General features: G+C 37.9%; 1 protein-coding gene across 1 annotated transcript in view; it reads left to right on the forward strand.

Moving 5' to 3' along the window:
• Positions 1–12,603, forward strand: part of LOC123666617 (microtubule-associated serine/threonine-protein kinase 3) — a 147,544-nt gene extending 134,941 nt beyond the window's left edge. Inside the window, exons 30-39 of the mRNA XM_045600710.1 lie at positions 771–842; positions 1,195–1,317; positions 2,179–2,276; positions 2,979–3,113; positions 5,017–5,130; positions 7,298–7,501; positions 8,052–8,224; positions 9,222–9,733; positions 10,002–10,124; positions 10,478–12,603. Coding sequence (XP_045456666.1) covers positions 771–842; positions 1,195–1,317; positions 2,179–2,276; positions 2,979–3,113; positions 5,017–5,130; positions 7,298–7,501; positions 8,052–8,224; positions 9,222–9,733; positions 10,002–10,124; positions 10,478–10,633 — 1,710 coding nt within the window. The 3' untranslated portion in view covers positions 10,634–12,603. The remainder of the gene's footprint in view (positions 1–770; positions 843–1,194; positions 1,318–2,178; positions 2,277–2,978; positions 3,114–5,016; positions 5,131–7,297; positions 7,502–8,051; positions 8,225–9,221; positions 9,734–10,001; positions 10,125–10,477) is intronic.
• Positions 12,604–13,656: the final 1,053 nt, after the last annotated feature.

Here is a 13,656-nt window from a genome sequence, read left to right on the forward strand (position 1 = left end):
CATACACATGCGACCTCATCACTCAGCTCAACGGGGAGTCCGTGCAGGGCCTGCTGCACACGCAGGTACGCACACACGCACGCACTAACTACACACTACACATACACATGCGACCTCATCACTCAGCTCAACGGGGAGTCCGTGCAGGGCCTGCTGCACACGCAGGTACGCACACACGCACGCACTAACTACACACTACACATACACATGCGACCTCATCACTCAGCTCAACGGGGAGTCCGTGCAGGGCCTGCTGCACACGCAGGTACGCACACACGCACGCACTAACTACACACTACACGTACACATGCGACCTCATCACTCAGCTCAACGGGGAGTCCGTGCAGGGCCTGCTGCACACGCAGGTACGCACACACGCACGCACTAACTACACACTACACATACACATGCGACCTCATCACTCAGCTCAACGGGGAGTCCGTGCAGGGCCTGCTGCACACGCAGGTACGCACACACGCACGCACTAACTACATACTACTTCTCTCGAAAAATTTCGAAGCTCTAAAATAACTTAGTCAAGTATTTCACGAAAAATACCATGAGATGAGCACGTGGTATAAAGCTACCAACCTATCCAACTATATTTCCAGTTACAATATGTATGTAAATAAACATACTGTATGAGGCTTATTTTTTGATTCTTTCAACACTATGTATAAACATTTACCAACACTTAAAACGAAAATTTCAAGTATACTCGTACTGTATGTTTATTAAATACACGAAATATTAACAAGATCTCGTTTCAGGTTCTGAGGTTGCTGCTAGCGGCACCTCACGCGACTCTGCGCGCTACGCCCTTAGATCAAACAACTATTCAGGTATAACTCGTCTCATTTTGTTTTGGCTGTATTATTAAATAACTAGTGATTCAATAAAACTAAGTTCAGATCTTACCCTACATGTAATCTATAAATACATTAAGGAGCTAGGTACACCGGTTGTGAATAAATATGATCGTGCAAGTAAGTTACGAATAGATATTAACAGCAGGAGATAGAATAGGCCATTAATATTGCTCTTCAATTTATAATTTAATATTTGGGAATAGACATATATCATAAGTATTGTGAAATTTATCCCAATCATTATGTGGTTATCTTCCACCGTTGAAACTGGCCCTATTGTGTCCTGGCCCATATTTTTGATTACACATGTTAACTTTGTGTCTAGGCGGGCGGTCGCAAACGAGCGGGTGGGAGGCGCGCCTCCGCCCCTCCACGGCCTCGACCTCGGAGGCGTTGCTCTCTGTTCCGACGTATCTCCACTAAACGCGCCTCTCAGGAAATGCACCAGGTACGATACTTTACATTTACTATAACGTAAAGATCACATTATGTTCTTAACAACTTTTTGACCCGCCCTCTACCCACCCTTGGCGATATTTTAAACTAAAAGAAATCGTGTGTATTTTATTTCTCCAAAGTATATATTTTGTAGAAATAAAATACATTCCCAGAATATTAGACATTATTATGTTCGACATTCAGTAAAGACAAAAAATATGAATCTATAGTCTATAGTCTATTCGCGAAGTAAGAGACTAGACGTGTGTGTAAAATATATGGTAGTATGTGTAATGTTTTTTTTTATTGATTTAATATAGCTTTTATGCATAATTAAAAATAAATAATAGCATTCTGCACTCCGTCTCTATATAAATTAAAGTGTGCGAAATTTCATACTCCTCCGTCCGCGCAATTTTCGTGAAAAAAAACTGTATGGTACAGTCTATGGTTGAGTGAGAGACGACATGTGAGGGAAGGTTATGAGGGAAACCAAATCCAATGAAAGTCGATCAAACACTAAATTTATTAAGATTATTTTGAGTATATATGGGCAGAAGTACAGACGTCATTTGACGTCATTCGTAGCAAACAAATATCAATTTCATTAGAAATCTGAATAAGTAAAATAACAATTTCGTAATAAATCAGCTAAATTAAAGAGGTTACTAATTAGCAAAACAATCATATTGCTCAATGTGCGTTAACCCGTACAGGTTCAAAGTGTTTCCTTCACGTATTAATATATAGATTTATAACGCAGTTTAATTACCTTTTCTGCTTTTAATTATAGTAAAAATTCAGAATAACATGTAGCTGTAGGTTTAGGATATTAATTTAGTTAATGAATGTATGAAATGTTTTCCACTAGATCGTATCGGGCGCATCAAGCGAGTTGACATCCCCCGCCGCCTCTCCAGCGGCCGACTCCCCACTCCACACCACGCATCCCACCACACACTACCAGCGGTAAGATACACGCTTATGATACACTGTATATATGTTATTTTATGCTTTTTATGTAAAAGATAAATCTAGATGGTAAATTATAAATTTTAACACCTTTAAATTCAGCGATTCAGGCGTATGTATACCTAGTTATTCGTACGTATGAGTATAGACTATGTGGATGTAGTGTATAAGCCACCATAGCCGACTCTCTAAATTACATATTTCTATTTAAATTACGTTTTTATAAATAAGTTTATATTATATATTTGCATTTTTAATTAAAAAATACAGGGTAAAATTGATGACAGTCATTGCCTCCCGATATACTCACGCTCGAAAAAGATTTTTAATAACAAATTTAAGTCGAAAGATGTTTAACAAAAGTTCGTCACATTGCAAATTCTTTTAAATGGTAATTTGGCCAGCCATTTTAACCTGAAGAAGGAGAACTTTCATATAAGTCAATAGTTATATATTGTTTCTAATATTTGCGCGAATTTCACTAATTACATTATAAACTGCTTTTTCGGATTTTATCGCGGTTTTTCGCGTAGGACTGAGTCCTCCCGTGACCATGGTAAAGTATCCGAAACGTTGGGCATGTAAAAAACCTAATAAACCGCGATAAAACCCGGAAAAGTTGTTTAATTATACTTAGTTGTAATATCGCACTTTGAATTTGGGTAATTGAAGTGTAATATAATCTGTGCGTGTTCGCAGGCCGTCATCGCTGCACGGTTTGAAGCACAAGCTGGGGGGCGAGGTGCGGCGCGCTTCTCTCCAACACATGCCTCTGTCGCCGCTGGCGCGCACGCCCTCGCCCTCGCCGCAGCCCGCGCCCGCCTCCCCCACCAGGTAACACCCCCCCCAAACAACACCCTTGCACAATTCTCCCCCCCCACACGACCCCTTTCCATCAAACAGCAGTTTGTGGTGACCCTCCTTTCCGCTCCGGGTGTTGTAAGTTCGATTCTGGCCGGAGTCTGGGTGTAATATATACAGGGTGTCCGGAACCTGTATATTTATTTATGTATGTAATATTTGTATGTAAATTTATCTAAAAAAAAGTTCACCAAAAAAAAATCTATACCAGTTGGTGGTTATCTATAACACAAGGCTTAAATTACTTGCCTAAGGCACAGACGGCCGTGTGTTACAGATATATATAAAAATCCTCCTTCCACACTAAACCTCACTACACTGTCATCATCTGGGCAGAATGTAGGCAGCTGGCGAATAAAACCTTACATCTACATGTTTTTAAATTTATTTTTCTTTTAAAAATTGTGTTTCGCCCATGCTGATGCAAAACAAAAGGGAATATGAGATTCCAAAAATCACCTCCCATCTATATCCCATATTGTGTAGTGTGTTTTTGACTTCTACGTACGAGAAGACGGTCCGACATGTGCATCGAGTAGAACTGGGATTTTAGGGTTTACTTAGTACCTACCCACCCTACAGCCATGGGAAGTGGGACCGCTGAACTCGATGCACCCGTCGAACCGTCTCCTCGTAAGGTAAACTTTAGAAGTCCATTTTTGTTCGCCAGCTACAAGTTAATGAGATATTGTCATTTTATTATAAGTCTAATGTATATTATCTTGTGTGTATCATCTAATTGTGAATCTAATGTGTTTGTCACGATTTATATAAATATGTCACACCACCACTTGTGCACGTCGGTCTATCGAATTATGTACGCCCATTTCATTTACTAACAAAACTTCGTTATGATAATCATCCCAATATTTGTGCCGTCGCTCACGACTTTGTATCGCTCGCTTATGTACCTAAATATTTCATAATTTTCGTGGTCGTTAAGTGCGTGTACGTGTGTGAATATAGCACACGGTTATATACGGATTAGAGCCACGTAGTACTGCTAGTGGCACTCTAAAACGTCAATCGAACGAGTACCTTGTAATGCACGTATAGGTAGATTGCGTTGATGGGCCACGTAGTGCCACTGTCAGTACTTTATAGGGCGCAGTAATCATGTAAAGTAGTGCGGATGGATATCACGTGATCTTTTCTGAATTCGTCCTAAGCCCAGTTGTAATCTCGTTATGAGACATCCATCCTCAGGACGAACTTCCATTTTTATAAATCTTATTAAAGGGTTCACTTTTACTCGGCCCAGTCCCCGGTTTTTCAAACTGATGACTATCTGAAGGCAGCTAGGGTTAACATTTATATCGAACACTCATATCGATAAAAAAATAACGATTAGCTTGTGTCGGGGCCTTTTCAGAGCAATATCGAGTGTAGTAATAGTAGTTTAGTGGTTCTCGTAACGCTATTCGGGCATGCTCGTTTCGAAAAAATAGAGTAGCTCTCTTTGGGGCTTCTCTAGAACAATGTCAAAGCGTGAATGTCGCAATGGTAGGCGAGTGGTACTTCTGTCGCCATTTGAACATATTCATTTAAGAAAAAAAGGATTGGCTTGTATCAGGGTGTTTTAGATCAGTGTCAGGGCGCGAGTGACGATAGGTAGGCGAGTAGTGTTTGAGGCGTCACTTGCACATATTTATTTTGATTTAAAAAAATAGAGTAGCTCGCGTCAGAGAGTTTCTAGAGTAGTGACAGAGCGAGAGTAGGCGGGTTGCGCTTCGGTATACTCATTTCGAAAGTAGGATAGTACGCGTCGGGGCGTCTCTAGGGCAAGGTCAGAGGTAGGGAGGGTAGGGAGAGGTAGGCGTGGAATGGGCGGTGGTCGTGGGCGAGTGGTGGCGGCGCTAACGCGAGTGGTGCGCAGCCGCGGCTGCGAGGCGCGCAGCCCGTCCCCGCTGGCGGCGCGCGAGTGCCGGCGCGCCTGGCCGCGCCGCGACCCCGCCTCGCCGCTGCTGCGCCGCGCGCTCTCGCCCGACAGGTGGGCTCCGGCGCATCGCTTGCTCGTCGTGTGCTCCGCCCACTACGCGCTGGAGTCCAACTTCTTACCGCACGCTCCACGTGGCCCGGGAGCAGAGTGCCTGGTGCGAGTTTTATTCACAGAAACATGACACGCGTTTATACTTGAAGGTTATTTTGCATGGGAATTTAAACCGTGCAGCCAAGACGATAAAAAATAGTATACGATACAATCAATACAGAGTCATCTAGCGGCAAACGCGAGAACTAGGTTGACACCCCTAATTTCTCATACAGGAAGTTAAAATTTACGCCCGTTATTGCGAGACGGATTAAACAAAACTCGCACTAGGCACTCTGGTGAATGCGCGACGAATTTGATACGAAGTGTGATCGGGCGAGACGAACGGAAGTTTAGAGGGAGATATAAGTTGGACGGAGCTAAAGAAGTTTAACTTCAGTCGTGTAGTGTAGCACACTCGTTTTTGTGTATTTATTTATATTTATTTTATGGCTTTAGATTCTTTTGTTCCTGAGGCTAGTAAATACATTGATTAGTTGCTAATTGTAATTGTGTGGTGTAGAAATTAATTTTATAAGTAGATTAGTAGATTATCTGGTAATTTCCTTCATGTGTCACTTTTGACTTGTTCAGATGTAAGACGAATCCAAACCTATCAACCCACTGCCTATTACAAATATGTATTTTGTTTTCTTTTTTCGTTGCTATTAATTCAATTTATTTAGCTTCTCTTTAACGTACGAATGAGTACTATTTTTTATTTTATTATTTGTTACATAAAGTGTTTTTAATTACTGATGTAAATATCCGTCGCGTTGGCGCAACGATCACAGCCATGAAATGGACCTGTTGAGCTGGCGGTCGCGGGTTCGATCCCCGCACACGACAAAGATTTGTATTGGCCATACAGATGCTTGCCGTGGTCTGGGTGTTTGTGCAGTCCTTGTGGGTCTCCCCACCGTGCCTCGGAGAGCACGTTAAGCCGTCGGTTCCGATTGTTATCATGTACACCTGATAGCGATCGTTACTCATAGTAGGGAATATATCCGCCAATCCGCATTAAAGCATCGTGGTGAATTAAGCTCTGATCCTTCTCCCTGACATGGGGAAAGAGGCCTATGTCTAGTAGTGGGATATTACAGGCGGAAGCGATGTAAATATGGCTTATTACCAAAGATTTTAATATATATATTTTATCTTTTTTATACACGTCCTAAAAAATTTAAAGAATCTAATTATTTATTTTTGTATTATGTAGTCGTTCAATATCCTTGCAGTAGTGTAGTTATTTTATCGTTTCGTAGAATTAATTAATGTATCTATTTATTACAAATATTACAATTATTGTTTGTATACAATGCTTATAACTTTTGTGTAGTTTACATTTGAATCATCATGCTTTCTTTGTGTTGCATGGCAGTATTCAATCATTCACATGTTCTTTCAATTCCGATTCATTCTTATATAATAGTACGAATTATATTTATATATATATATATATATATATATATATTTCTTTCGCGATTTAAAATTATAATTATTTATGGTAAAGTTTAAATTTATTATTAAATATAGAGAATACAAGAAAATTCTATGATAAACTTTGTATAGATATTTCCTTAATTGTTTTCTAATGTTTACGCGAATTTCACTCATTACAATGAAACAACTTTTTCGGATTTTATCGCGGTTTATTAAGTTTTTTTTATATGCCCGAGATTTCGAATACTTTATAGCAACCATGGCGACTGAATATTGGAATGGAAGAACTTACTACAAAACGCCATTTGACGTTTTAGCTTAAATAACTTAATACTGTCAAACTAAAATACACACGATGATGGTAGTTTTATCATTATATATTGTACTAGCTGACCTGGCAAACTTCGTATCGCCTTATTTTTTTTCTTAAATATAATAATTACATATATCAAAACAAAATATACCCTATCTTTCAAGTTGGATCAAACTGCACACGGTGTGCAAATTTGATTAAAATCGTTTAAGTAGTTTAAGAGTTCATCGCGGACAAACATTGTGACACGAGATTTATATATATTAAGATTAATTACAATGAGTGAGATTCGCGCGAACATTAGAAAGCAACAGTGGGCGTATCGCTCTGTACAACACCTAACCGTCCGCTCGCTACCGCCCGCCGGCGCAGACTGCACCCGCGCTCCGCGGAGGCCAAGTGCTCCATCTCGCCGCTGTGCTGCGCGGCGGGCGCGCGGCGCGGCTGGCGCCCCCCGCCGCCCGCGCCGCCGCCGCCGCCCGCGCCCGCGCCCGACAAGCCCGACGAGCCGGCGCTGCCGCGGATCGCCGAGGAGAAGGACTCGCCCACGCACCACGCGGCCCGCGCGCCCGCCAGGTACCTGCTTCCGTACGTCGAGGGCGGCAGCCGGCGCCCGGCTCGTCTGATGGGGAGCGACTACCGCAGCATATAGACGTCTGCAGCGCCAGAAGCGTTGCAAGCGCGCTGCCGACCCTGTCCTCGATCCCCTCCAGGAGACACTACTTTATTTTTTAAATATGTCACTAGGTCGGCCAACAAGCGTACGGCTCACCTGATGGTAAGCGATTACCGTAGCTAAATAGACACCTGCAAAACCAGAAGCACCGCAAACGCGTTGCCGACCCAATCCCCAATCCCCCAGGAGCTCTGGTCACCTAACTCACCAACAGGAACACAATACTGCTTGGAAACAGTATTATTTTGCTGTGTGATCTTCTGAAAACAGTATCTATATATGTATGTATATAGTCTTTTGAAAATGTAGTACGTATATAGTCTTTTGAAAATGTAGTATGTATATAGTCTTTTGAAAACAGTATTATTGTGCGTGTGCGTATGCGTGTGCGTACGCATGACGTGCAATGCAAAAACATTCAAATAAAAACCATCTATTTTATTTATCCAGAACTCCAGCCAAACAAAACACTCCGAGTATATTCACATCGTCGCCCAAGGCTAGTCTCGACAAATGCTTCAACACGAACAATTCCTTCGCCTCGCTGTCTCTCTCCGACGAGTCGTACATCGACAGCAGCATGGATTTGTCCAACATCGACACCTCGAGAGATACTCAACTTGGTAATAAATAATTTTATAAACAACTTTTCGCAATAAACGACCCCCACTAAGATTCACTTCTGCATCGAGGGTCCGGAGATACACACAATACAATGCTCAGATCATAGTAAATATCTGTTTGGCAACTACAAGTGTTTGTCATGAAATACAATTGACATGAGCCGTTGCTATGACGGTCGCGCCAACGTAGCGGCAAAACACAATATTTGTGACTAGCTAATGTCCGTTACTTCATATAAATTGCTTATTATGCAAAGTAGTGCAAGAGAAAAATAAAAAAGATCCGATGCAAAAAAATAAAACAACTTTTTTTTCGGTTTATAAGCATTTTAATACCGCGGAATACTTGCACAAGTGCGAATATAAATAGTACACGGTCAGCTGATGCGAGCTATGGGCGTCGCCATATTGGCCTTGGCTTCTCTGCCATGCGCTTTTCACTTTATCCCTACTTCGCGGCCAGCTGTAATGCGACATGCGATAGATGAACGAAAAAATTTAGGGTGATGGAATTAAAGTTACATTTTTATATAAAACATTCCTCTTACACAGTATTTATGAATAACTAAAACGCACCGACCAAAGTTGAAGACCTATGTTAGGTGTTAAGAAAAAAATCATCGAAAAAGATTGAAACAAAAATATGCATAGTTCACAGAATATCTTGAAACATTTCAAGAATCTTGTGTTTTTGAAAATTAAAGCAACTTTATATTGAATCAATGTATATTCTAATCTTTATATTCTATATCATGTCTATATGATTTAAATCTATCTCTAATCTGATAATTATTTTTTTATGAGCGCATAACGGCCGACCTCTAAATTTAGTTATATAAATAAAATTAATTTGTATAAATCTCAACTACATATTAATTTTCCTTTATAATGTAAAAACGTAAAAAGTAAATTAATGAGTTTCATATCACGCCAGATTGTTTTATAAGCAATTTTTATCTGTAGTAGGTATCATTCAATTACATTTATTATTTTGTAGATGACAGCCGTTCAAGTACAGACGCGTCAATGCCGTCATCAGATACGAGTAGAAAGCTCACAAGTACACAAGAATCGACGTCCAGCGTCGTGGAGGTTCAGCCTAAATCAAGAAAGAAGTCTGACTCGAGTCTCAAAGACGAAGACTTCAAAACGAAAGAGAAATCTAAAAAACAAGAGAAGGAATTGAAGAAGCAAGATTCTATAAAGAAGATAGAGAAGGTAGATTTGAAAATAGATGAATATCAATCGAGACACCAAGAAGTTCCAAAGACGGAGGACAAATCGAAGCAGGATAAACCAATGGAGCGTAGTGGTTCAGTTAGAAAGTCGGAAAAGCAAGAGAAGCAAGAAAAAATGGAGAAAAAGCAAGAGAAACAAGATAAATTGGACAAGAAACAGGAGAAACAAGATAAAGCAGAGAAGAAGCAAGAGAAGATGGAGGCAAAGAGATCAGAATCGATGAAGAAGAGTGAAGGGTTAAAGAAACAGGAGTCATTAGAAGCTATTAAGGTAAGTCTGCCTCGTCTTATAATAGATCTCTCTTCGAAATCGTTCTTATAAAAGAATGGTAAATTTTTTAATGTCATTTTCGCAGTCAACTGTCTAAAATGCGTTCAATTGCTTGTAACGAGTATAGAAACGCTTATATTGTTTTCAAGCAGTTGTTTAAATGGTTTTGAGTTTATGGCCTGAAATAAATTAGTGTCTATAGTGACGTAATTAGATTTTTTATATCGGATAAATGAATGATATCTGTCTGTCTGTGTGTCGTCTGCAGTCACCGGAGGCGGAGAGCGAGTCTCGTCGAGGCAGCAGCATGGTGAGCAAGCTCATGTCAGTCATGGGCCGCAAGCGAGACGACGACGAGCACCGCGTCCGGAACAAGCACGGCAAGAAGAAGGTGAGCCTGATCGATGGTAAATGACCACCTACAAGAAAGTGGTGCCGTAAACTGGACGACTTTTGACAATTTTTACCAAAAACTTGTTACTTAAAAGTTGAGTTAAATATGATTATTTCAACACCTTAATGTAGACTTTCTAGGTAGGTTTTATTTTTCTTGGGGTTATTTTTTATATTATTATTCATTTTATATAATTAACATATGCCATATTAATTAAATTTAACATAAGTTTTTTTTTAAAAATTATTTGGAATATAAGAAAGTAATATTGTGTGTTTGGGAATAGGCAAAAGCTAGTTTTCCCAAATATGAGACAAATACTTATAAAAAACATTACATTTTCTTTTCAGAATACACCCACCGGTCCACCGCCTCAATTTCCAACTCAAAAACAAAGTGAACTAGCACCGATCGAGAAAAATTCAGAAAAACAGGAAATCGTCGAAGAGAAAAAAGTAAAAAAGGGAAGGGGAAGAGCGTCTAGTTCCTCATCCGGTGAGAAATAAGACAAACATACACTTACGATAGGTTTTAGTGACGCTTAGTGCTTTAAGACGCCGTGATTGGCGGATAGTTGTGGGCGTGTCCTCTTTGAGATACGTGACTGGTTAATATGTCGTAAGAACGAGACAGGTATATCCTTTCAATGAGAGGAAACGAATAAGATATATTTTCGCCACTTTGTCGTTTAACTGTATCCATTTTCGAGGTAGTATGAATGTATTTAGATGTAGTTTTGAAAACGTTTATATTTTTAAAATATACCTTAAATCAGTGTGATAGAGTACAATATTGAATGGCACAAACGGCTATGTTCATATTAGAGATGGTAGTGACGCTTCAGAGTAACGGAGTTAGATTTATATGTAAAACTATTTTTCCATTACTTCTTACGGTGTGAAATTGATAACGTTCAGTCCGCTGGACGGATTTTTCTAAGTCCGATTCATATATTCAAAGAACTATCCGTTTTACTCCTAGCATGTTCGAAATTGAACGGTTCGTAAATAAAACGATCCGTTTCTTCAATACAGGAATCGATGTTACATCGTATTCGGCTCAAAATTAACAATACCAAAAATTATTAAAAAATCTCAGTTTGCCCATTTTGTTCTAATATCGTAAATCTTAACCTCATACAGTTTTAAACGCCGCTTTAGAGTGAATAGCTTTATATTATAATTAATTTGTAACGCGAAGGCCAGTCATATGTGTGTATGTAAAACAAGCAAGTAGGAACAATAAGTCTCATAAGGCTTTTTTATCATTTAAGCTTCGTACACACTCGACTAACGGAAATGTCTGAACTGTTAAGGTGTGGTCACACGTGCGATTAGTATTCAATAATTTCTAAGTGATTAGAATGTTTTGGGTTAGTCGCGTTAGTGTGGACGTTTCTTAAACGATCGTGATAAGTTAAAACGTTTCGCTCAATCACATATCTGAAAACAAAGCTAATTAAAAAAATGTATATAAAAAGTGTTAGTAAAATCAAAATGGTACGAATTTTCGAGGATAAGTGATTTTTTATTTTTAGCTATAATCTCTTATTATAATTTTGGTTAGCAATTTAATTTTATCCCAATTTTTTATCAACTATAAAAACAAATTGCTACTGTGTTCAGTTTGAATTCATTTGCTATAACTTTTTAAAATGTTTTTCAAATTGAAATGAAAAAACAAATGGGATAATTTTCTAGTTTTGATTTTATTAATACTTCTTGTATAATCTGTTGAAATTGTAGCAGGTACAGCAAATATGTGAAAGTACATAGGTTTATACAAAGTAAAAGTGCGTCCACGTAAAAGTTGCTTTTCTGTGAAAATTGCAAGTTCTAGGTGTACGAGACTAAAGCATAACAAGAATTGAATTTCTAATAAAAAGTAACTTTAGTGCGGATGCACCTTTAGACATTTTGAATCTAGGTGTTGTGTACATTGTAGTAATAATAACGCCATAGGCTTTTAGATAGTGTACATTATGCTTTATTCTTTCTATTCAGTCATTGACAGGGCTTTGTGATTTTGATTAATTATACGTACATTATAACTGAAATTGATAATTTTTAGTTCATAAGCATAAATAATATAATTTGTAGATAATTCGAGCCCTGTCATCAGTATTAAAACGAGGCAATTTTTATCATAGTAACTAAATTATCAAAAACATAAGATGAGTTGACGATGTTCATTATTAATCTCATAGCTTAGTCTTTATTTAATCTTTGAGTCTTATCGGAAAAAGGTGGAAAAATGTCTGTGAAATTGTTGCGTCGGATATAACTATACTGATATGTGATTCAGGTAACATTGCTTTTTTTCGGAATTTCTTTGTATCATAATCTGGTTTCCTGAAACACAGGCCTCGAGCCTAGCTTAGGCCCAGTCTCCCACAATATTAGTGCTCATGTTATTATGTACCTATCTAATGTCCTGTTAGCAATATTGTGGTGAGAAAATAAATAAATAAATATTATTATTATTATTATCCGAAAAAAAAATCCGTTCTACATATGAAGTGATCGAGTCACGGACTCATGTGTTTTTATTAATACCTTTAGTGTCGATATATTTTCGCTTCTTTAAGGTTTTCGGAAGCTTCTGGACTAATTGGTCGGCCCTTTGTTACTTGTTTATTAGTAGGGTTAGTTCTTCTCTTCGAAGTTTTCGATTTAGACATTAGACGATTATTGTGATATGTTAATTTTCTCTAGTTTTCTTGTCTGCTTTTATCTGTTCTAGGCTTTTTTTTTATTTTTTAGTAATTAAAAACTCTTTGCTGATGATTCTTCAACTTTGTAAATATTTTCTTATCCTGTTTAATATTATTTTAGTTGTGATCTTAAAAGGAACATAAAAATGTTGTATGGTTTATTATATAACGGAATATTTTGCTTGTACTGTATTAAAAAAAAATGTATGTTTGTTTATAAGAATATAAGTAACATTTTTCACGGTTTAAATGACCTCTATAAACGATCTCTCTCTATAATTTTAAACTTTGAAATTTTAAATGTTCTGAAAATAAGTGATAAACATACGTTATTTTATAGATGGATAAGTATAATAATATTCAAATACAATAAAAAAATTGTCCCTTTCTTAATGTATGTATGACTAATATTTACAAAGAAATTCAAAATTCCTAAAAAAAGTAATTTAATACCAAAAATATAAAACTTAATTTATCATTAATATTGTAAACAAATTCCGACAACATCGATCGAATGATTTTAACGAAAATATAATTGCATTCCGAATAAAAATATCAGTGCCATAATCTTGAATCTACTGCTCTCGGAGAGAGTGTAGAATTCTTTGACTACTATATCAATTCAATTCATGATATTTCTATTAAATGGAGACAATTTTACACGTTAATTATCTTAAATATAGTATTAACATTCAAGAGGCTTGCTTTCCAGTACTTTTGTTGTACCCATATGTGGTTTAATTATTTATATTTCATTTAATATGTCAATGGAAGTAACTTCGGTTTGTAATTTAAATATTTTTTTCATTGTTTTAT

Source organism: Melitaea cinxia, chromosome 26, assembly GCF_905220565.1.
Source record: "Melitaea cinxia chromosome 26, ilMelCinx1.1, whole genome shotgun sequence".
NCBI lineage: Eukaryota > Metazoa > Arthropoda > Insecta > Lepidoptera > Nymphalidae > Melitaea > Melitaea cinxia.